The sequence below is a fragment of the Ambystoma mexicanum genome, chromosome 11 (genome assembly GCF_040938575.1).
Source record: "Ambystoma mexicanum isolate Mex_15411 chromosome 11, UKY_AmexF1_1, whole genome shotgun sequence".
Taxonomy (NCBI): Eukaryota; Metazoa; Chordata; class Amphibia; order Caudata; family Ambystomatidae; genus Ambystoma; species Ambystoma mexicanum.
In genome coordinates this window covers 77,298,233-77,321,750 of record NC_090934.1, presented here as the reverse complement: position 1 = coordinate 77,321,750, position 23,518 = coordinate 77,298,233, and the positions used below count along the sequence as shown (strand labels likewise).

At 45.5% G+C, this 23,518-nt stretch overlaps 1 protein-coding gene across 1 annotated transcript; it reads left to right on the top strand.

The window, feature by feature from the left end:
• The first annotated feature begins 1,213 nt into the window (after window positions 1–1,213).
• Window positions 1,214–22,993, top strand: SMIM12 (small integral membrane protein 12). Its single transcript, XM_069622567.1, has 2 exons — window positions 1,214–1,340; window positions 22,270–22,993. Exons 1-2 carry the CDS (start codon window positions 1,229–1,231, stop codon window positions 22,548–22,550), a joined length of 393 nt encoding a protein of 130 aa, XP_069478668.1. The 5' UTR covers window positions 1,214–1,228; the 3' UTR covers window positions 22,551–22,993.
• The last annotated feature ends 525 nt before the right edge of the window (window positions 22,994–23,518 follow it).

Sequence of the window (23,518 nt, the reverse complement as noted above, 5' to 3'; positions counted from 1 at the left end):
ACATTACATAATAAACTACCCTTTTATAATTAACTTTACACTATATACATCATGATAGAAATATGTTGAGCAATAAGAGGTCGGCTTTAATTTTATTCTACCCATCCTGCATGCAAAGTCACAATAGCATCATGCCGATTAATGTTAGCCTAACAAATCCCCTTTGGGTAAAGCCATAGCCATTATTTCATAAATCCTCAGCATTATGCACCCTTCTCACTGCTGATCACTCCCTCCCATGCACATTTCTAAAGGGACAAATGTCCCTGCAAATAATCCCTCTTCCCTCCCATCGGTGCCTAATGGCTCACATTGAAATGCTCTGTTGACACAGAGCAACGTAAGAGTCCCTCTGCTGCCCAGAGCTCCTTGAGACATTGTCCTAGCAGTGGGATACCTCTCTCATTCGGAAAGGGTAAGGTGTCCTGCTGCCAGGACAATGACCGTGCTGAGCAGCAATTGCTCTGCACACATTGTCCTCCCAGCGGGACACCTTTCCATACATGCCAACACTCCCGATTTAGGCGGGAGACTCCCGATTTTTTAGTTAAAAATACTGCTATTTTTCACGTTCTCCCGCCTAAAATAATTATTTCCCCAATGCATTCCTATGGGGAAATTGTTGTCTCCCGATTTCTCTGTAGAAATCTCCCTCCCAGGCATGTCAGAATGTTGGCATGTATGCCTTTCCTGTTGGGCACCCTCATTGAGGTGCTGAACGGGATCGGTATCCCACTGACAAAGGTCCCAGTCAGGCTCTACAAACATTCAAAAATGAGTTCCTATTGACAACAATGGGACTATCCGCCCCTCAGCCACTAAACTTGAAATTGTCCCCCTCACCCTTCTTGGAGAGTCAATGGGTTGAGAGGTATGGGTACATGGCGTTGCCCTACGCCCTATATAAACTCTTAACACTGCCCACCACACAGAACACCGTCCATCTCTTTCGCTCTAATAATCAGCTCTTGACATGGACTCTTAGTGTGCCATGTTGGCACACTATGGATCTTCGTTATCATTTGTAGGAAGACTGCCCTTCCCCTTAGGCTTCACTAGATGGCGCTGTGGTTAGCGATGCAATATTGATACAGTTATTTTGAATGTTCTGATGGGATTCCCCGATGTTCCAATAGATGGCGCTGTGGAAAGGTCTTTCACCCGGCTCACACCGTGACCCTCCTCTTGCCAGCTACTGTTCTCGGTTGAAGGACAGTGGTAGTAGCCAATGGGGAGGCAGCTGGGAAAGTTAATTGGCAGGAAGTCAACTAACCAGGAAGCGGGTGACCAGGCAGGCTCCGCTCGCTGCTCTATCCCGTGTGCTAGCGGATCTCGCGCAGGTGGGTAAGGTTCTGGGGTCCCGAGGCCCGATAGAGTCAAGCCCGGGGTGCAGTCCTTGGGGGGCGGGGTAATGTGTCGCAGGCGGCAGCGCGCCTAGTGCTTTTAACCTTGGCACCGGCCAGCCCCTCCCCGCTTTCCTTGTGGGCGATGTTTGGACACAAGCACGTCACCAGGGCCGGTGTAAGGTCGGGATTTGCTATCCGTCAGAAAATGTTATCTCTTCTGACTGCGCATGCGCGATGTGTTTGCGCATGCGCAGTCGTTCATCCATCAACAGGCTAGCATTTTCACCTGTTTACATTTTTGTTGTTGTAATTTTAAATAAGAACACAATGAGGTACAACAAATCGGTGAACTGAGAAAAGTACATCAAATATTCAAATAACATCTGACAGCGTCCCAACTCTTTTCAAAGCATTTATCAGACTCCATTGTGGCACTGAAGGTTAAACCAAAGCCTCCTGCCAATGTTCCTTTAGACATATGGCATACTGTATTTTCAAGCAAGTACTCTGAATAGGCCGGAATTACATAGACACAATGCGCGACAGGGCAACCGCATGCATCGCGTTTTGGCATTTGCTCTAAAGTTTTCGGCCCTCGCTGTTTCCGTGCATTTCTGCTGAAAACTATAACCCAGTCGCTGTAGTAACTGCCAAGCGCGGATCGCTGTAACAAAAATAAATAAATAAAAAAAGTGCTTTTTGGACATTACACTGGCTGAATATGTATCGTGGCGGCGCGTTTCATTCTATTTGGGGGAAGAGTCCACCTTCCCTAGAGTTCTGAAAAGCCATCTGAGGCACACGTGGGGTGCTTAAATTAGAATGCAGACAAAGGAATGCAGCGAGGATGTTAATTGCTGCAGATTTCCCAAGGGCAGGCAGGCAGCAGGGAGCTGAAACACTAAATGTATCCCGAAAAGCTATTAGCTCTTTATCAGCAAAGTGCAAATGTAGAGGAAACTGGTGTAAAGGCCAACGAGGGGATAACCAGCTGCTGGATGCCCGCAAAGTCAACCTGCACTGTGCGTGCAGCAAAGCGCCCATTTAGTATCCTGAATTAAAGAAATATGTTGCTGTGTTGTAAGTCTGCCTTTATGTATTCAGCAGCTCTGGCCCATTTAAACTGAGAATGTTGAAAGGCTCTGTAACCATCCCTGTTTGTAACCGATGCATGTTGGTTGGTGGTGGCACGCAGGAGCGATTTTGGACTGGTAAAGTTTTATTCCCTACTTTTTAGAAGTTGAGAGTAAAACAGAATTCCCAAAGGCCCTATTTTTTTTTTTTTTGGCAAACAATATTTGAACAATTTGTGTAACCCCTGCTTCTTTGCACTTAGTAAGTTAAGGTAAAAAGGAATGCACTGTTTAAAGCTCCTCTTCAGGGCATGCAGTACTATTGGAGTTTTGTGGGAGAGCAGGGGGTGTTGCTATGTCCTGAGTCTACCCAGGTTGGAGGGACTGCTGTGCAGTCTCTTTTTTATTAGCACATACTCTTCTACTAGAACACTCCAATGATGACAGGTGGGAGAGATGTTCATGCTCTACCCTTCTCATTGACTTTTATCTTAACCCCTTCATCATCTCTGCCCTTTTTCCTGCAAATCTTTCAACCTTTCTCTTCCTTCTGTTTCCCATCCACTTGCTTTTTTAATCACTCTTCCCTCCTTCTTCCTCCATCCACTATACTTTTTTCTTATTTTACCGCTCCATACTCTTCATAGCCTCTTTATCCTTCGCTTGTCTTTTCTCCCTCATTGCCTATACTCTTCGCTTGTGTCGTAATCTTTTTTCCTTGTTTTTTTTCTACATCACAATGTAACCTTGGAGAGGATTGTCTTTTATTTTTTATTTTTTTTATTTATTTTTTAGGCTTTGGCTTTCGAACTAGCTAATGTGCTTCCTGGCTTGTTTATAAAGGGTTCTCTACCATAAAGTTTTGATTTTGGTCCAGTTACAACTTGGTGTGCCTCTTGAGCAGGGAATTGAGAAACCAGGGCTGCATTTACCAGCATGCATTGGGTTGTATGCAGTTGAACTGGATCAGGAGAGATTTTGAAGACTGTTACCAAGGAAAACCTTCGAACTAACTAAATCCAAGGATTGATTCAAAACTGCCTTCCTGCTTAACCAGCCCAGCCATCTGTTTAAGTTATGGATTTTTGCTTCATATTCTCAGGTTTTAGCATGTTGAGCACTGCTTCCCTGCCCACATTATTTTTGAAAATTACTTGATAATTATATTATTATAGGTCTTTAAACCCAATGTCACAAACCTCGCATTTGATATATAAAGGCACACTCCTTTTTTAATGGACATCACAAGCCTTATTGCACTGGCGGTAGTTAAATGGTAAACCTTGCCTCATTGCCACTTGTGGCATCCTGAACCTATACCGATTGGAAAAATGTAAAAATCTTGTTTCCTCTCTCTCGGCGGGATCATCAAAATTACGAATTCGTCTGTATTTCGGGCAGACAAAGTTATATTTTTGATCCTGTGTAGATTACTTGGTCTCTTTTATGCATGCATTTTATTATCGAAGTAAGATATTGGTTTGGCCATATTAGTGCATAACGTTGTGCAGCGGCCTGAGAAGTCAGCTGTGGTGGTCTGATCAAAGTTCCCTTTTATGAAACCGCGCCTACAGTAGGATAAATAAAGTGAAGTGTGACTGTATTTCAGCCACTCTTATTATGCAACAGGTAAGCCGTTAGCTTATTTGCTGCTGCTGCTAGGAATTCTAAACTATTTTTCAGGTCAAATGTGTAGCCTCTGAACAGTTGGTCCTGCGAGTAGCATGACCACTTGTGGTAACTCATGTAGCCCGATTTGGGGAAGAACACATTTCCACGAGGCTGGATGTAAATGAAGGCCCATTTGTTTGCCTCTAATTTTCGGAATTCAAGCATTTCTTCTATTTTATTTATTTTTTTAACGTATTTTATTGCCATTTGTATTAAATGCATACAAATACAAGAAAATTAACTAAAACAATAAACATAAACAACAGTCTTCAAGGGAAACAGTTCCTCTTACTTGGGTGGGCATGGGTGCAGATGGGGGTTCCGACATCTCGGGAAGTGGGAGGGATCTTGGTCAAGGAGATCACCATATCCGGGCGAGTGTGAGGGATCCTATATGGCAGAGTAATGGGGTTTATCAGGGGGGTTTATGGTCTGCACTGAAGTGTATATCTCTCAGGAGGGCCTTCCAAGAGTCCAGGGTGCCACTCGCAAAGTCTCAGTCGGAGGCGATTCCATCTTGCCAGGCTCTGGTTTCGGCTGCAGTCCATCTCTCTAGTTCTTTTAACCAGCGTTCATGTCTAGGGCCCCCTGGTGACTTCCATGCCATGGCTATAGTTCTTTTTGCAAGGATACATGAAATGTCCATCAACTTAACGACATGTTTGTATTTGCTTGGTCTGGGGTAGGCCCCTAATAAGCATTCCCCGGGTGTCCATTCGTATCTGCTTACCCCGGCGTCAGTGCAGGTCTGTTTGACTTTGGACCACAGCGCCATTGTCCTGGTGCAAGTCCAGAACATGTGGATCAGATCAGCTTTGTCGTTTCCGCACCACGGGCAAGCCGGGAGGCCTGTTTGTTGAACGAGGCCACCCTGTGTGGGGTCATATACATCCGATACAGGACGTTTAGTTGTATCTGACCGAATCTGGAGTTTCTCAACATTCCTTGTCTGTAAGCGTAGTTTCAAGATCTGTTTCCCATTTCGCCTTCAGTGTCGCACTTTTGGGGTTGGGTTTATCGATGAGTCTCCTATAGAGTCGAGAGACCGGTTTCCAGCCATTCGTGAGGTCGTGCATCTCTTGTAACAGTGGGTCCAGGGTGGGTTCCTCCGGCCAGCTGCACCAGATCTTCTTGGCGGTTTGTTTGAGCCGATGATACCAGAGGAACTGGCCGCTTGATAGCCCCTCATTAGCCTGCAGCGAAAATCCCTCAATTCGCCCTCCTCAAACATGTCTCCCCATGTGTAAATTCCGGAGTCCTCCCACCTCCTAGATGTGGAGAGATCCGATTCTGTTTTGCACACGTCAACCAGAATGGGGTTGTCTGGAGAGTAAGGGTGTTTCACCTGTCTGATGTAGCAGGTTCTGGTCCAGATCTGCCTGCCAAGTTCGACGATCAGGGGGGCATCTGGGGATTTGTCGTAGAGGGTTCCAAAGAGTTTCCCTGGGGAATATTTTGGAGGGAGATTGTTTCAATAGTCCCAGCTCGGCTAATGGTTCGTCGGGGAGCCACTTCGTCACGTGGCTAAGCTGTGCCGCAAGATAATACAACTGGAGGTCTGGGAGTTGTATTCCCCCCTCCTTATATGGGAGGGATAGGGTAGCCAAAGTCAATTTATGCCTGGTAGGTCCCCATAGGAAGTGCCTGATAGTGCCTCTAATTTCTTAAAGAAGGGCGGTCTGACGTAGTGGCATATGTTGACGAAGAAGTACAGAAATCGGTGAGGACTATCATCTTGACGATTGCTGCTCTGCCCACCATTGCAAGTGGGAGTGTAGACCAAAACTTCATGGATCTGCGAAGGCTGGTTATTGCTACCTCCGTGTTGTGCTCGTGTGTGAGCATCAGGGTGTGACTCACATTAATTCCTAGGTACCGGAACGTGTCGCGTTGCCACTTTATCCCAATGTCTGGGAGGTCAGTTTCTTCTAAGCCTCTCAGGCTGGCCAAGGGAAAGGCAGAGGATTTCAGTCTACTGAATTTGATCCCGAAGTATTTCGCATAGTTGTCTAGTACATCCAATGTGATTGGTGCGTTGACCTGGGGATCTTTCAAGTATAAAAGGACATTGTCCGCGTACAGGGATATTATGTTATGTTCGTTGCCCACTTTGATGCCAGCGTCAAAGAATTGATTCCTAAAGTATATGGCAATCGGCTCAAGGCCCAATATGTATAGCATGGGCGACAGTGGGCACCCTTGTCTGGTGCCCCTTTGTATTTTCCAGAATTCAGACACCGTTCTGCTGGTTTTTACTCTTGCCTTAGGAGAATTCTAGAGTACTGTGATCCATCTGACAAAGCCCTCGCCAAACCCGAACCCCCTCAGCACCTCGATGAGCCACTCCCAGAAGATGGAATCAAAGGCCTTGATGGCATCGAGTGATAGTACTGCTAGGTCTTCCTCATTCTCATAGGTTTCGGCCATAATGTGTTGAAGCCTTCTCAGGTTGGCTGTGGTGTTGCGTCCTGGGACAAAGCCATTCTGGTCTTCGTGGATTAGGGACCCTACCACCCTAGCGAGTCTGCTGGCTAGTATAGTGGTGAGAATCTTACTATCATCATTTAACATGGCCAGAGGGCGATAAGAGTCAGTCAGTGGGTGGTTTGTTTGGTTTGAGCATGGGAATAATTATTGTCTCTTTCATAGTGTTAGGTAAGACCCTGTTTTCGTAGGCCTCCATGTAGACCTCGTGGAGGATTGGGGTGAGGATGGATTCGTATGTTTTGTAAAATTCAGGCGGGAGGCCGTCATTTCCGGGAGCCTTACAGGTGGCTAGTGATCGGATTGCACTAGTCACGTCTTCTGCTGTGATTTCCATCTCGAGTGCCTCTCTCTGATCGCTGGATATTTTGGGGAGGCCTATCTCATCTAGTGTTTCCTTTATTTCGTCTGTCTATTTGTGTTTCGTGGGAGTACAATCTGGAGTAGAATTTGGCAAACACTTCATTAATTCCTAGTTGTGTCTTGTGGCTTGTCTCATTCTCGTCTAGTATCTCCATTGGGAGGTGCCTGGGACTTTCACGCTTACACAGCCAGGCCAGCAGGGCCAGCAGTCTGCCGGGTTTGTCGGATTCCTTATGAGACCTGGTAGTGTATGTTGCGAAGTCAAACTTGGCATTTCTTGCGGGATTGATCTTCCTAAGTATGCCGTGGTTTCTCGCAATGATGTTTGTTCACTGTCGAGGAACAGATAGTCGATTCTCGTGTGGATCTTATGTGGGGCTGAATAATAAGAATAGATATTTTCAACAGGATGATGTTCCCTCCAAATATCCACCAAGTCGAGTTGTTGCAGTGTTTCTGTCAGAGCACATGTTGCGGGGTTACTTGGATGGGGGGTGGTGCAGACCTGTCCATAGAGCCATCCATGACACAGTTGAAGTCCCCCCACCCCCCCCCCATATAAAGGTCCTATTTCGGTGGTGTGCTATCTCTGAGCATATTGCTCTGAGGTGAGATGGTATCCCGTGTTGCGGGAAGTACGAATTAACTAGGCAGATTGGAGTCTGTTCGATGGTGCCCCACATTATCACAAACCTTCCTTCTTTATTGGACTCGAATCCTTGAAATTGGAAGGGCATGTTCGGGTTCACCCATGTGAACACCCCCCTTGAGTATTTGGAGTAGGGGGAACCTCTCCGGTCCCAGCCCATCGCTCTATTATTTTGGACATGGTGTCTTCCGTAAGATGTGTCTCTTGTAACATTGCAATTGAGACCTTTTTCCTGCGGAGATAGGATTGTATTTGATTTCGTCTCCGCTATGAGCCCATCCCTCTCACATTCCACGTCATGACCTTGAGTTGTGATGCCATCGGGTCAATGTTTTGAGACTGGCTGGTAGCTCATCCTCTGGAGCCTGTAGTAATGCCAATCTTAGGTTATTAGGCCGTTGACGGGATTAATCGGGTTCTTCTCCCCCCAAGTTGTGGCATGCACCCATCCTGTGTTTCTTCAGCGATAGTGGTAGGAAGACTGCATAACTAACAAAACTCAAACTGGTGCGCCCAGCGACTACATCTTCGTTGTGGTGCTTGGGGCGCTCTTGAGCCGTCCAGACCCATCCGGGTATCGGGCGTGAGCTGGGTCGGGCAGGTGGCTGTCCCGACCCGGATTGTCTGCGGGGGATAGGGCAGGTGTCTGGCGGAGAGGCCGAACGAGGGCCGTTTCTATGTAGCTAACTGTTAGTTGGATTACCTTCTAAGGTCCGGTTGGTTGTGTTTGTTGTGGTCATTTATGGCAGCGTGTGCCGACGGTCTGAGAGACTCATTCTTCCATCTGGGAAGCATCTTTACCATCTGCAAGGTTGTTATCTTCCAGCCACATGTTGGCGGCCGTTGGGTTTTCTAGGAATGTGGCTCGTCCGTTGAACATGACTTTCAGGCGTGATGGGTAGAGCAGCCTGTATTTCAGGTTTAATTGTCGGAGTCTTGCTTTTACCGGGACAAAAGAGTTCCTCTCCCTCTGCACTTTGAGTGTAATCGGGATAAATGGTTATTTTAGAGTCACCACGTTTGATGGGGCCTTCTTCCCTGGAGTGGTGAAGGTTAATCTCCCTATCTTGAAAGTTTAGGATTTTAGCAATTATTGGTCGTGGAAATGATCCAGGTGGGGGCCGCTTCTGGAGTGACCTGTGGGTTCTTTCGACCGCAAATCCTTGCAACAATTTCCCGGCCCCAATCTCTTGTAGCAAGGATTCTATATAGGCTGTAGTGTTCGGGCCTTTGTTTCCCTCTGGTACTCCTAGGATCCTAATATTGCCCCGTCTAGCCCGACCTTCAGCCTCCTCGGATCTCTCCTCTAGGATCGCCACTTTCTTCTCTAGGTCTGCAACCTTGGACTTCAAGACTGCCGTGGCTCCTGCTGTTTCTTCTATTGAAGTCTCGGTGTTTGTCACCCTCTCGGTTAATTTGCGGGCATTCTGACGCATGAGTTGAATGTCCATTTTAAATTCGTCGATCTTAGTGTCTGTGTGTCCTCAATGAAGCAATAGCCTCCATTATTTGGAAGTGGTTAACCGTGGCTTCCCCCTCTTTTGTGTGGGTAATCTCTGGGGCACAAGAGCGAGCCAGTGTGGGGGGTTTTTGGCTTGGCGGATACAAATGAGTCCATGGTGGCTGTTTTCGCTTTGTTCCTGGTGGCCATTTTGGAGTCTCAGTGATGCTGCCCCTGGGAGACTTTAGATGAGTTACCGGTGGGGGTATCAGCCGTCTCTCTGTGTATGAGTAATGAGTGACGTTCCCAAGGTGTCAAAAGTCAATAAATCTGAATCTGCAGGGGGTGGTAGGGGTGCCACCACTATATCTGTGAAGTCGCCGAACTGCCCATGCCTCTGAGCGAAAGATCTGGGGGCGCCGCAGTCGCGCTCTTGCAGCTGGTTCTCGATGTCCTGTGCCTCGGGGCGACGCTGGGGAGGAACCTCCGGTGGTAGTGTGCGCCCTCAGCGGGCCGTCCCCAGCGACGGCTAAGCCTGTGTAGTGTACCACAGGTGTAGAGGTGCCGCTGTGGCGGGCCTCGCCCAGTGGTGAGAAGCAGGATGGGGGCTCTCCCCTCCGATGTTCTGCATGCGATCATGCTCCGTCGTGGTGTCTCTGCTCGATCTGGCCACCTTAGTCCCCGGAAGCCGTTCGATGGCGGCTTCCTTCTCGGAGTTTCCGCTAAATGGCACCGGGCGCCATCTTGGATGCGTATGGGAGCGGGGAGGGAGTATGATTCGAGGACAATTTCGCCGACCAGAGGGTCCGATTTCCCGGTTGGTCAAGCAGGTTGCTTCGGGGCCGGCTTCTCCCACCTCTGCATCAGCTTTTCGTGGTCAAGGCACTTCTTATACCGGAAAAAAGGATCGAGAAACGGCATCTTGGCCAGAGCTCGGCTATTCAGCCTCTGTACGCCATCGGCTCCAGGCCAAGAATTTCTTCTATTATAAACAATATATATATTTTTTAAGTCTTGTGGGACACATGACTGGTAGCAAAGAGGCTATAAAGCCAAATGGCTTGATGCAGGTCGAGTTTTAAAAGTAATTGCATGGGGGTTAATGTGCATATGTAGTGAACCACGTCAGAGAAATGACATCACAGCAAAACAAAACATTCTTTGCACCCCTTTATAAGTCCCATCTGCTTGTCATCATGAACGATGTTCTTGATATCTCGACCTGTTTAATGCTTTCCGTGTTTACCTTCTTGGACTTGTAGGCCTGGATTTAAAACGGTCATAGGAAAACTACACCTGCCAGGTTTGAAAGAATAACATTAGAAGACTGGAAGAGCTATACCATTGAGTCTGGTTGACCAATATCTTCTCTCTTGATGCGAGACGTGATTAGGTAGTGAACGCACCAAAGAGAACATATCTTGCAGGATACAGTACATTCCAAGCCTGCTGTTTTCAATATTGTGATTTGTCCATTTGTAATGCGCCGGAGCCCACAGGCATTGGGGTGCAGAGAAGAGGAGGAAAGAAACACAGGGGACAGGGGGTCCGACAGAGTACGGGTTTACTCAAAAACAATGGTTTTCTGCACAAAAAGCAAATGCTTATTGGTTAACACTCAATGTTGAAGGAAGAGACCGTGTTCAATTCCAATAATTTTTTTGATTTTTTGACAGGTTTATACACATGAGTGATCAGGCCATGGAGATCGGCGAGTGAGAGTTGAATTTTTACCTTACTAAAGAGGCTCTTGCCGCCTGCCCCATTAGCGTTTAGAGACTTTGGTTCCTTTCCAAGATGGTTGCGGGATTCTCCAGTACTAACAGTTAGTCCATCCTTTATGTCGGGGTGAATGAAACTTGGGCGTATGGGATGCCACGCTGTTGGTTCACAGTGGACTTGGCCATAGTTGGCATACAGACGCGAGCCGGTTACTTGTTGAAATAAGAATAAACTTGCTTCTTAAGGTAAGGCACGCTATCTATATCGGAAATACAGACGGCTTTCACTGCCTATTGTAGAACGCATTTTGTGAGGGAGAGGGTTTACTTCCTTATTTTGGATTTCCCACAGAACTTACTTTGTCGGATAATGGATGAGCTACAGTCTTGATTATAGAAAAGGCCATTACATCCTTTGGGATATATCTAAAATAGGAGACTGATGACAATTCTGGTGAATTTATTCATTTGGAAGATGTGGAATAGCGACACCAGCATGGGGTAAGTCATTTAGAGCAGTGGGAGTATCTTGACAGATGAGCATATTCAGTATGAATATTCTACTCTGAGATAGCGCCATGTTGTTTACTGGTAGTTTCTTTTGTTACAGGTGTATATGTTGGGTTTGCAAGCACCTTCAAGCCAACTCGCTTTGTTATCCGTGTTCATTGTAAAGCACTGATTGAGATTGATTACCTTGAAGTGGACTAAAGCGGATTATTGCAGGTTCATTATAGTAGACCTCATGTATTTAGAGCTCAGACATGACAATACTGAGATTGCGATCACTGGTGTCTAACATCATTACTTATATTTCTCCCATTTTGTAGGATTGGGTTCCCAGTTCCACTGCATAAATACTTTTCTTCATTGATTATATGCTATTCCGTTAAGGTAAGCCCGTCTATTTTATGGGCCCTCCTCACACCAAGAGGTCACTAGAGTTTGGATTAAATGGAGATGCATGCCACCATCAAGGGGAGATTGTTACATGAGGCTCTTGGCCAACATTAATATGGGTTACATCCAGCTAGTTCTAAGTGCTGGATGGTTTGAACTGAAGAGTGCTGAAACTTGATGCCTACAATATTATTTGTGGAGATGGATTTTCATGCGAACATACGTTTACTAATCAGAGAGTACACAAAACTTCATGTGTTATTCTTCTTTCCAGTCCGAATTGCTCGGGAAGAAGGCATCAGCTGTCCTCGGACTTGCTGCCTTCTGGAAATTTGATGCTATTAAACCCAATCATTTTTTATTGGAATTGAACACTGTCTCTTCCTTCGAAATTGTGTAGGTTTGCCTACTGAATTTACCTAATATTGACTTATATTTTTTTTTTTCAGTATATGAAAGTGAGTAGAGGACGGGAGGATCCTACCTTCGGATCTTCATTGTTTCTTGTATGTTGTGATCTTGTGCCAGGATCATAGTTCCTCCACTGCACCTAGAATTGGTGAATTCTTTATTTTGATTTTTACATTTATATTTATTTAAATTAGGTGTGTGTAGAAATATGGGTTCAGGTAAGACTCGGAAATCATAGGATGTATAGGTGACTTCTTTATTAAGCTCCTCCAGTACATGACATCCAGTTTTTTTAGTCATATTTATAAGATGGCAACTTCAGGGGTACAATGACCAGCACTGGCACCCTCTCTCTCTGGGCTCACATCTCAACTGACTCTCTCAGAACACCAGTCATACCACAACATTCTACCTAGTAACATTCTGATGTCAGTCAATTTAACATTCCATCCATTCTACAAGGATGCCAGGAGAAGCCAAATCACTACAGTGTGCACGAACGTCGCCTGGAGTGGTATTGGTTAACACAAGCTCCACAATAATCTCTCATGGGTTAGTTATCTGGACATGTAAATCTGTCAGTTTCTGAAATTAGTGCCTGCATTTAAGACAATTGACATATGATGGCACTCCTCCCCCATCTACTTATGCCCTTCCTTTGTCACTCGCGATTCCTGCCGCTAATCTCTACAATAATAACTTCTTTTAGATAATACCTGCTAACTCAGATTTTCGTGCAGTGTAAATTAAATGATCTTTGCATAACTCAATTGTACTCCCTTTTGACTGTGAAAGGTAGAGGGGGCAGACGACTTAACACGTGCATGCAGGTTGCTTGCATACATCTCTGTAAGGATTTTAGGAGTACACAACTCTTAAGGTCACCGACACTAGTACATTTGCAATGTTATGCCTACTTTTCTCATCTCGCGTCACTCAGTTAGCACTCAAGTTTACCAAAAAATGCAGGAACGGGGTTCTTAAGTGATCGGCAAGTTATTTATCTCCTGTTATTTTGCGTAAAACACGTGGAGCTCCCACCTGACCAGACTGCAAAGCGATGGGATCCTAAAGCCCGGAACTGACTCCTCCTCCTCATGCTTGAAATGACACCGGTTGAGCTCCCTATAAACGTCTTGAGGGGTTCTACTGTCTAGACTTAAGGCCCTGTTCAAAAGTGTCGTACATTCAGCTTAATCAATGTTTGATGCAGGTGCGCCTATTGTTGCTATCCCTGAAAAAGGTTCATAATCGCCACAAAAATGGTGAAACCAGCGTGCATCATGTAAATGGAGGAGGTAGCATGTTACCATGTGATGGGGATTTTGGCATTGAAAGGAACACGTCCATCAAAGGCATACTGCTCAGATGTTACACTGTGGGCGGCGATTGTCTCCCATCACTAGTGCACCTGTGTCCATCCATGGCTGCAAGTGAGAGCCGCAGACACACTACAAATGCCCAAAACGGTGGGAGAGACTCCTAAAATTGGTACATGCCATCCCGCTGCAAGAAAGGACTGGGGATACCTGGCTGCGCATGCTCCAACTAAAGTGGACACAGTTCCCATTCCCACTCCCAAAAAATAGCAAGAGGATGTTGTCCCCTCCCCCCATCAATGTGTGCCCTGCATTGAAACCATCTGTAATCAAAAGTTCCTCCTTACTCGTAAAGGGAAGGGGTGATTGAGGAGCTCTGTAAATGCAGATACATGTTTCTGAGATTGCTTTGCCAGGTATTACTTGCCTCTATCGCATAAACCAACCCAAATTCACACTTCCACAGGAAGGATTCTCAGCATCGCAGAAGGATTTCTATAGGTTTCGTAATACGAAAGGTGTTAAAATGTATTTTATCGTTTTCTTGGTGACACAAAGGGAGGCAGATGAAGCCCAAGAGAGACTTTTATGAAGGATTAGGGAAAATGAATAGGGGTCTGAATACACACAAAAAGGGTTTTAGCCGCAGAACAACTAGCAAACTCCTCCAGCTCATCTACAAATGTCGCAATTTCTGATCCGAACATGTCCACACTTCTCTATAGCCAAAGAAAAGTTTCAAATGAAGTGGACTGGGCTCTTAAAGGGACATTTGGAATGTCTTGAAATAGTTGAAACCCTGTTTGTGACTTCGAATCCTCAGATTTCGGCCGCAAGACTCATCATGCACCTTAAGCCGAGGGAGGTTTTGTCCCACTGGCAATGTGGCAGTATTCAATGGAGGCTAGGTGAACCCACCCTAAACAGTTCTAGTACTGTGGGAGTATTCTAAAGAGGTCACAGCACACCTAATTCCCTGCTGGCCAGTTGGGCTGTTCTCTAGCATGGGCAGGTGGGTCCAGATTCCCAAACGGTGAGTGCTCTTTAGTGGGATAGCATCGGGTGATTTATTTATTTATTTTTTGGTAGTTTGTTTTATTTTTAAAAACATATATATATATTTTTTTTTTGGGGTCCCTTTCACAAGGTGGTGGGGGGCACGTGGACCGATGAACCTCACTGATGTCAACACAAAGTCCTTATTTAAAAAGAGGGCTTCCCCTGGAAGGTTGTGCTTGGTGTTGTTCGGGAGCCACGCATGAACTTTAAAATATGAATGGGTTACTGTTATTTTGCAGTAATGAGCCTGGAATGTCCTCGAGTCCTTCATTAAAGCTTTCAAGCACAACCAGAATATGGTCAACTTGCTATATGCATAGTTGGCACCATGCTTATAATCGGCATTTGCCGGGCCCATGATACTTGGAACGAATTGCATCCTTATTATCCTTAGTTGCCAACAGTTCATCCTACCTCGATATTCTGCTATGCTTTCACGCATCCTAATGCCGATGGCCTAGCTCATAGTAGAATTGGAAGCTTTACCAATTGGCTCTGTGCCTCTGCAAAGTCTTGTTTGGGCAGGAGAGAGTCTTATATGTCACAGGTTTCAAAATTGAGGGGAGCAGGGAGCTATTTTGGCTTCTGCTCGTAGCCCAAAAGAACTCGATCAAAGGCAAAATAAAATAAATATAATGCATTACATAAACAATGTGTACAATAAACGTAAAATAATACAATAATGGAGAAAACGTATATCGAGTTGAAATGAAGAGAAAAGCGTCATCCAATGAGTCAATATTTTCATAAGACCCTACAAAGACATAACCAACACGTCCATCATAAAATGTCGGGCGCGATGCGGCATGAGATCGAGGCTCGGCTTCCCCCGGTCGCCTAGCAACGAGTTATTTTAAACTCGTACTTCCGCCGGCAGGTGGAATAGCCGGCGGCCAGCCTAAGGCCAGTACAAGGCCCTGTTTTGCCCCTGTTTAGCGCATGTGAGCGCTACACCCAATCTACATTCCCACCAAACATTTTGCTGTGTTGGAGAATCCAGTACAGAGTCGAGACCTTCCTTGAACGAGCACGAAGGTTTCCTGACGGACCCCACAGAAAAAGAGACTAATCTAACCGTGGTACAGCCTCCGCTATGCCGTGGAAGAAGCAGTACTCTCTACCTGCATTCTCTGGATTCAACCCTCTGTGAGTAAAGCATAACACCCTTAGTCGCTTAGTCTACCCTACGGTCTTCATGTGAATGTCTACTGCTTACTGCTAGTATAAACACACAAACTTGGTGAATTCACTCTTGCTAACTATTTGTTACTCATGTGCATTATGCTACTGCTACTGTTCTCATGCAACATATTACGCCGCGCCCCACTAATGCCGCCGCAACCGTGCTGTGCCCTTTGGTCGCTCCTTGACCACAGTAATTGTGTTGTGCCCTTTGGTCGCTCCTTGACCACAGTAATTGTGTTGTGCCCTTTGGTCGCTCCTAGACCACAGTAATTGTATTGTGCCCTCTGGTCACCCCTAGACCACAGTAATTGTGTTGTGCCCTATGGCTGCTCATATACCATAGCAATTGTGTTGTGCTCTTTGGTCGCCCATAGACCACATTAATTGTGCTGTGCCCTTTGGTCACCCATAGACCACAGTAACTGTGCTGTGCCCTTGGTCGCTCATATCCCATAGCAATTGTGTTGTGCCCTTTGGTCGCTCCTTGACCACAGTAATTGTGTTGTGCCCTTTGGTCGCTCCTTGACCACAGTAATTGTGTTGTGCCCTTTGGTCGCTCCTAGACCACAGTAATTGTGTTGTGCCCTTTGGTCGCTCATATACCATAGCAATTGTGTTGTGCCCTTTGGTCGCTCATAGACCACAGTAATTGTGCTGTGCCCTTTGGTCACCCATAGACCACAGTAACTGTGCTGTGCCCTTGGTCGCTCATATACCATAGCAATTGTGTTGTGCCCTTTGGTCGCTCATAGATCACAGTAATTGTGTCGTGCCCTTTGGCCACCCATAGACCACAGTAATTGTGCTGTGCCCTATGGTTGCTCATAGACCATAGCAATTGTGTTGCCCATGGCCATATATACACCACACTGCCATCTGTCTGCGCCCTTTGATCACTGCAACTTAACACTATGTGCCTGACCTCACTCACCAGATAACAACATAGCAGATCTAGTAGCTACTCTGCCTGCACTCTACCTAAAACTAAAACTCTAGCCATCTACCTAGACACAGGATGCTCACACATTATACAATGCTCCTTATACTATCCTATCTAGTTTACCTGGCCTCCTCACCCGCCCCATGGGAACGTCTCACCATGTCGCCTCCAATAGCAACTATAATACAACAATCCATTACACAATGTAACATAGCTGACAGAACCCTAAGACTACGAGCAAGACTACCCAGAATCTTTGATCCGCTCATCAAATACGAAACTAACATCATTCGAGCCAAAAAGAAACCCACTCGCAAACCATCCACCCATAACTACATTAAGTACAACAACCACCAATCAAACAAAGAAACAAATGCCATTCCTAATGTTGCAATAATAAATACTGTTACACACCCTAACCGCACACCTAAATTCAAAGGAGCCTTAATAAACGCTAGATCCTTAGTCGCCCACGCCATAGAAATATCCGAAGTTATCTTGACGGAAGACTACGACTTCCTAGCCATTACAGAAACTTGGCTGCATGAGGCCTCAGGCCCAGCACTATCCCTAGCTGTGCCCAACAATTATACTATCCTCAGATCGGATAGGTGCGGAGCTCGAGGTGGCGGACTAGCCATCATCGTCAAAACTAAACTTGGGATGAGACTCACCCCCTCACCAACCATTGAATGTTGTGAGATAATGTCCACCAAGACACCGACAGCTAACTCTCAAACTCTTAACTTTCACTTGATATACAGACCTCCAGGTCCTATCAAGAATTTCATAGAAGACTTAACTACCATCCTATCAGAAAACCTTAAAGATACTACTCAATCAATACTACTAGGTGACCTCAATATTGGCTTCAATGATATCAACGACCTACAAGCCACAGCAGCCTCTAACACCCTAACAGAACTGGGTTACACACAATGAGTGCTTGAACCCACCCATATCAAAGGGAGAACCCTTGATTGGATTGCTGACCACACCTGCAATTTAGCCTCTCACCATCTCACCCCAAATTTGGTCAGATCACCATCTAATCTCATTCTCTGTGGACACCGCCACCCCCAAACTGCAACAACCGTGTGCACCTCCTGCACTTACCAGAAACAAAAAAAACATGACTTTAGACAAACTACTCCCCGGCATCATGCCCACTTTGGACGCTCTACCTGACAACCTACCTGACAACCTTAACCCTAACAGCCTAGTGGAAGAATTTAACAACATCATGAACAAAATCCTTGACGACATCGCACCACTCAAGCTCAGAAACAGCAAACCAAAGAGCCACCTGAACAACTGGTTCACCCCTCTCCTAAAAAACCTGAGATTAGAAAAAAGGAAATGGGAAAATACGTGGAAAATTAACCCCAGTCCTGAAAATAAACTGAAATTAGTTAACATCTCTTCTCATTATAAAAAAGAAATCATCCTAGCTAAACAAGAGACCTACAATAACAGAATCACACAAGCCAAATCAAGTACAAAAGAACTGTTCGCCATACTCGGAGAACTGGAAAACCCAATAACACCTAAAGATAAAAAATGGTGCTCTGAAATCCAGCATGCCCTCTCTAACAAAGTCCGAAACCTCCAAAAGAAAATAGAACTAAAACACGAGACCTTAGCACCCAACATATTACCGCCTATTAAGACACTTCCTAACTCCAAATCCACTACGCAATTACACTTCTCCAAAGTCTCCATACTAGAAGTAGAGAAAGTAATACTCGGTCTAAAACCGTCTAATTGCAAAGGAGACTTATGCCCAGCACAACTTATCAAAGATGCCGCACGAGATCTAGCACCATTTATCACTAAGCTAATTAATGCCTCCTTTACCACAGGCATTATCCCCAGTAACTTAAAAGAGTCCTGGGTGCTCCCACTCTTAAAAAAGGCTACTCTAGACCCCACTATACCCACCAATTATAGACCTATTACTACGGTACCGTTCCTTTTGAAGATACTGGATAAGGTGGCATATATCCAAATCCAAAACTTCCTGGAACAAAACCAACTATTAGGCTCCCGACAATCTGGCTTCCGCCCTCTTCACGGCACAGAAACTGCACTGATTGACCTGAAAGCCCAAATAGACAAAGTACGAGATTCTGGAAAACCAGCACTCCTCCTGCTACTAGACCTATCGGCCGCTTTTGATTTAGTGGACCATGAAGTCCTATGTAACCACCTAGATTCAGCAGCACACTTCTCCACTGAGGCTATTGCATGGATACAATCCTTCCTTAGTGACCGCACCATGAGGGTTTTCTCACCTACAGCAGCTGCAGACCCCATCCCTATTACCTGCGGTGTGCCACAGGGATCCTGCGTTTCACCAACGCTATACAACATATTCACTAAGCCCCTGTTTGATGATTTGGACCATCTGGGTATCACGTATACTAACTACGCTGACGATACCCAAATCCTCCTCCCACTCACAGGGGTTTACGAAAAAGATCTAGCAATGGTGAACAAAATATACAGTATCGTTCAGGTTTGGATGGCAACCCACGGCCTATGCCTGAACGATGATAAAACTGAGCTTCTTATCCTAGGCACCGCACCCCTCATCACTAAACTAAGCACAAATTACTCTTCCTTTATCATAGATGGGAACTGCATACAAGTTGCTAAAGAAGTTAAAACATTAGGGATCTACCTTGATTCTACCTTCTCATTCTCCAAACAGGTAAACTCCCTAGCTTCCTCAACAGCCTACACATGTAAGCTCATTAGAGCAGGAAAACAATTCCTTTCCCAGCACAGTTGTCTAACACTAGCCAGAGCCCTTATCATCGCTAAACTAGACTATTGTAACGCACTGTACATAGGAGCCACTAAATCCATCATCAACAAAATCCAGATACAGCAAAACAAGGCCCTCCGAGCGGCATTGAACATCCCCAGGAGAGCACACATTACAGCAATAAGAAGGAAACATAAATGGCTCTCCACCCATGAGAAAATCAAACTTAAAACTGCATCTCTCACATACAAATCTCTACATAACAAAGCCCCGCAATACCTTAAGGACAGATTCACCAGATCACTCCCCACAAGACAAACCAGACTTGCTTACACCAATCGCCTACAAGTACCTCGCTTTAAACTGACCACCATAGGCGGAGCTAGCTTCCCAGTCAAAGCTGCTCAATTGTGGAACGAATTACCCACTACCGCGAGGCTAGAACACTCTTTTTCCAAATTCAGGCAAATTGTAATTAACTGGCTAACGACAGCAACTGCTAATTGAACCCATGATATTGCTTACGCCTGTTTGCTACACAGCATCTGCACCATACGATTGTAACTTGTATTGTAAACTTGCACCTGTAACCGGTAATTTATGTAACTTGTAACTGTAACCTGTAACTTATGCTCTAAGCTGTACATATTCTTACTTTCTGCGCCCTTATACCCCAGGGTCCGGTGCGCATAATGAATACTAAACAAACTAACAACGTGCACAAGAAAACATTATCATTCAAAACAAAAATATAAACAAGCGACAGTGTCTGATCCTGTCTGGTCTCTGCTTGAAAACCTAGTGAAACCACAACTATACAAGCCTGCGGTAAAAGAAACTCTTAACCACGTCAGACAAAACCTATTAAGAAACAACATTTATACAGCATAAAAGTTGATCCTTTCCTGGCCACCTCGCGTTTCTGCTTGAAGTGTGTTTGGGAAATTTACAGTTGAATCAGACATCCACATAGAAACGACATCCGCCTAAATGGAACAAGGTGATCACGCTACTCTAATGAACAGTATCAGTTGCTCTGAATCCAGGCCTAGAAACAAGCGGAACACCAAACTACTTAACCGCATGGGAGCAAGGGTGTCGTGAAATAACTGATCTGTGTGGCAGATACATTTAAGAATATTCATTGTCTACCTCTGCCAGTCCTAAATCCGACAGGAATAGCTGCCCAGCTTGCTGTCCGAAACGACTCGGAAAGTAAATTGGTTGTTGTAGACGTGACCCTGTTGTATGTTCGTATGTGTGATGACCTTGCTCCATCTAGGTGGTAGTCCTTTGTGGATGTCTGATTCAACTACAAATTTCCCTCGGCCATTGACTTGAATTTTCTTCACCTGAAAATGTTTTGTATGGTCCTGATGAAGGCGGTGTGTACGGTTGCCCGACAGGGTTTTACCGCAGGCTTGTTAAGTTCACTAGGTTTTCAAGCACAGACCAGACGGGATCAGACACTGTCACTTTTGTTAATTATAATTTTGTTTTGTATGGGCTTGTACTTGTGCATGTTATTCGTTGGATATTGTACTTGTGCATGTTATTCGTAGTAGGGTTGTGTATGCAATATTGTACTCATTGGATGACGCTTTTTTTTTTCTTCTGTTCAACTGGATATGTTTTCTCCATGTTTATATTATTTTATATGTATTGCACATACTTTGTTTTTGTAATTCTATATGTTGCATTTTGCCTTTTGATGGTACGCAAAGGACCTCCTTGTTGTTTGTTCCCCGTTGGTCCTGGGCGTTTCAGACTACATTGGGGTAACCGTGTTTGTGTTGTTCTAATGTGTATCCCAACTGGTTGGTTTGACTCCGAACAGCTACCAGGAGCTACCTTTGACTCCCCAAGCCAACCGATACTGAAAAACATACCTATGTGACATTACCTTTGTGTGTTTTTGACACCTCTATATGACATAAAGCATAGGGGGTCAGGAATAATGGACAACATATTAAATTTGCATATTATATCTGTTAGATTTGCGGAATGCTATGTGCTAGTTCCTAGTTCCCCATTGGTAGCTCCAACTCACTGGGTAATGCTGATTACCTTGGCGCTGCTTTTAGTTTCTGCTCATCCAGTAATAATTTTGGTCCCTGTGTCGGGTAGCAAAATAATACACAACTGGGATGTGCCAAGCCCTACCAGTCTTTCCAGAAGCCATTATTCCCTTATAAACTGGTCCCCCTGACTTCAAAAAGGGAGATTTTAGGTCTGAACCGAAAGCTCGTTTTCTGATATTTAGATGTGATGTACTGACCGGATTTGAAGGACTGAGACGGAAGCTACAGTTAAATTAAATTGCCAATGACCCTTGTTCCTCAAACAAAAAACTTTTGGAGTGGAATTCTGTTTTTTTCTTGACTCCCTCCGCGGTTCCCACACTTCCCTCCTCCAGCTGCGCACATAATGGATGTTTCATCTACTCTTTCTGCCCCAACTGCACGACTTGAAATGCGTATGGTTAACCTAATAAACTTAACGTAAGCAAAGGCCATCTAGTTATCACTTACTGACGAACACTGCAGCGCTCAAAATGACCTTGAGCTGAAAGCTATTTAGCTCTTGCGTGTACTCTAGACTAGCCAGCTTTGACGGTAAGTGCAGTATAGGTTGGGAGTGGCCTGCATCCGTGAATGTTCTGTATGTGGCTGATGCTCCCTGAGAGCTGGATGGTGATGTATCTGGTGGGTGTTTTCTTAGTAAATTGGAAGCGACAATAATGAGGCAGAACATCCCTAATACTCTAGTCTGATTGTTTCCACATGCATACTACAAACGCTCCGTGCTTCAGTCAATCCCTTCAGCACTTGACAGCAATCCCTAAGGACATGTGACCTATGTCATCGAGTTGTCAGCACTTCTCTGCTGTGTGTTTTTACTATTGCTACCTGATTGTGACTTGTTGTTTTCTTACAGACGCCATGTTGCCGGTCGTGTGGGCCCTGGTCCGGACCTATGCCCCCTACATCACCTTCCCTGTGGCGTTTGTGGTTGGAGCGGTGGGTTACCACCTGGAGTGGTTTATCAGGAAGGACATGCCGCTGCCCAAGGATGAGAAGAGCATCCTGGAGCAGCGGGAGGACCGCAAGCTCCAGGAGACGACGGGCCAGGACCTTACGCAGGTGCTCAGCCTGAAGGAGAAGCTGGAGTTCACCCCCAAAGCTGTGCTGAACCGCAACCGTCCGGAGAAAAGCTGAGGGCTGAGGACAGAGTCCTCCCTGGAACAACCGGGATACTTCTTGTTGGGCCTTGCTGGGAGACCCTTGGTCCATTGGTGAATGCAGACAGTTTTGTGAGGCTCCATTGACATTTTGGGATATCCCAGAACCCTTTCTGTCTGTGGATCCTATTGCTGGGCATCCTAGTCCTTTGAGAACATCCAGAAATGCTTGAAGGAATGTGGATCATGTCCTTGGAACCTGGCATCCTCTTGGCTGCATCTTTCAATGCACCAGAGGGAACCAGCTTCCCAGAAGTCAGTTTAGCGGAGCGCGTCTTGATTTCCTTTTTCTTCGCTCATCCACTAGCCTTGGTTTATTTCGTCCTCTTTGCTTGGTGTCATCGTCACCCCTTTTCTGTTGAGATTTGTACAGCACTCGTTGGATAAGACTTGTACAGAATACACAGAACGTTCTCCTTGGTTTGCCAAAGCATTGATTTGTTTCTTGAGTTGTGATTTTCACGTTCGTAACTGAAGAGCGGAGGATGCGAGAGCGCAAGTGCCTTGTTAAGCGCCCCCTCTTCAGTCTGCCAGTTGCCTGTAAGATGATGGCAATGCAGGGTAGTTGCATGCAGTTTAGGGAAGGGGGGGGTTGCACAGAGCTTGGGGAGGTCATCTACATGCCATGTTGGTGGGTTGCAATGGCCAACGTTGCGTTACCTGCCTCTTTTCTACGCTTTCAGAAACCAAGCTATTGTTTTGTGCTGCAAAGACTGGGTTCCCATGAATACAAGCAGACAGAATGAAACATGTTGGTCCATTAATGAGATCTGGATTGTCGGCACAGTGCTTTTAAGATCCCTAAAGCTGTGTGCACCTTCACCAATACTTGTAAGCACTTAGGCTCAGCATGTGTGTTACCCACGAATCTTCACCTACAGCACACACTACACCTAAAACTACGGCCCTTCTTTGTGTTTCCTCTGCCTGGCCATTATTGTTAAA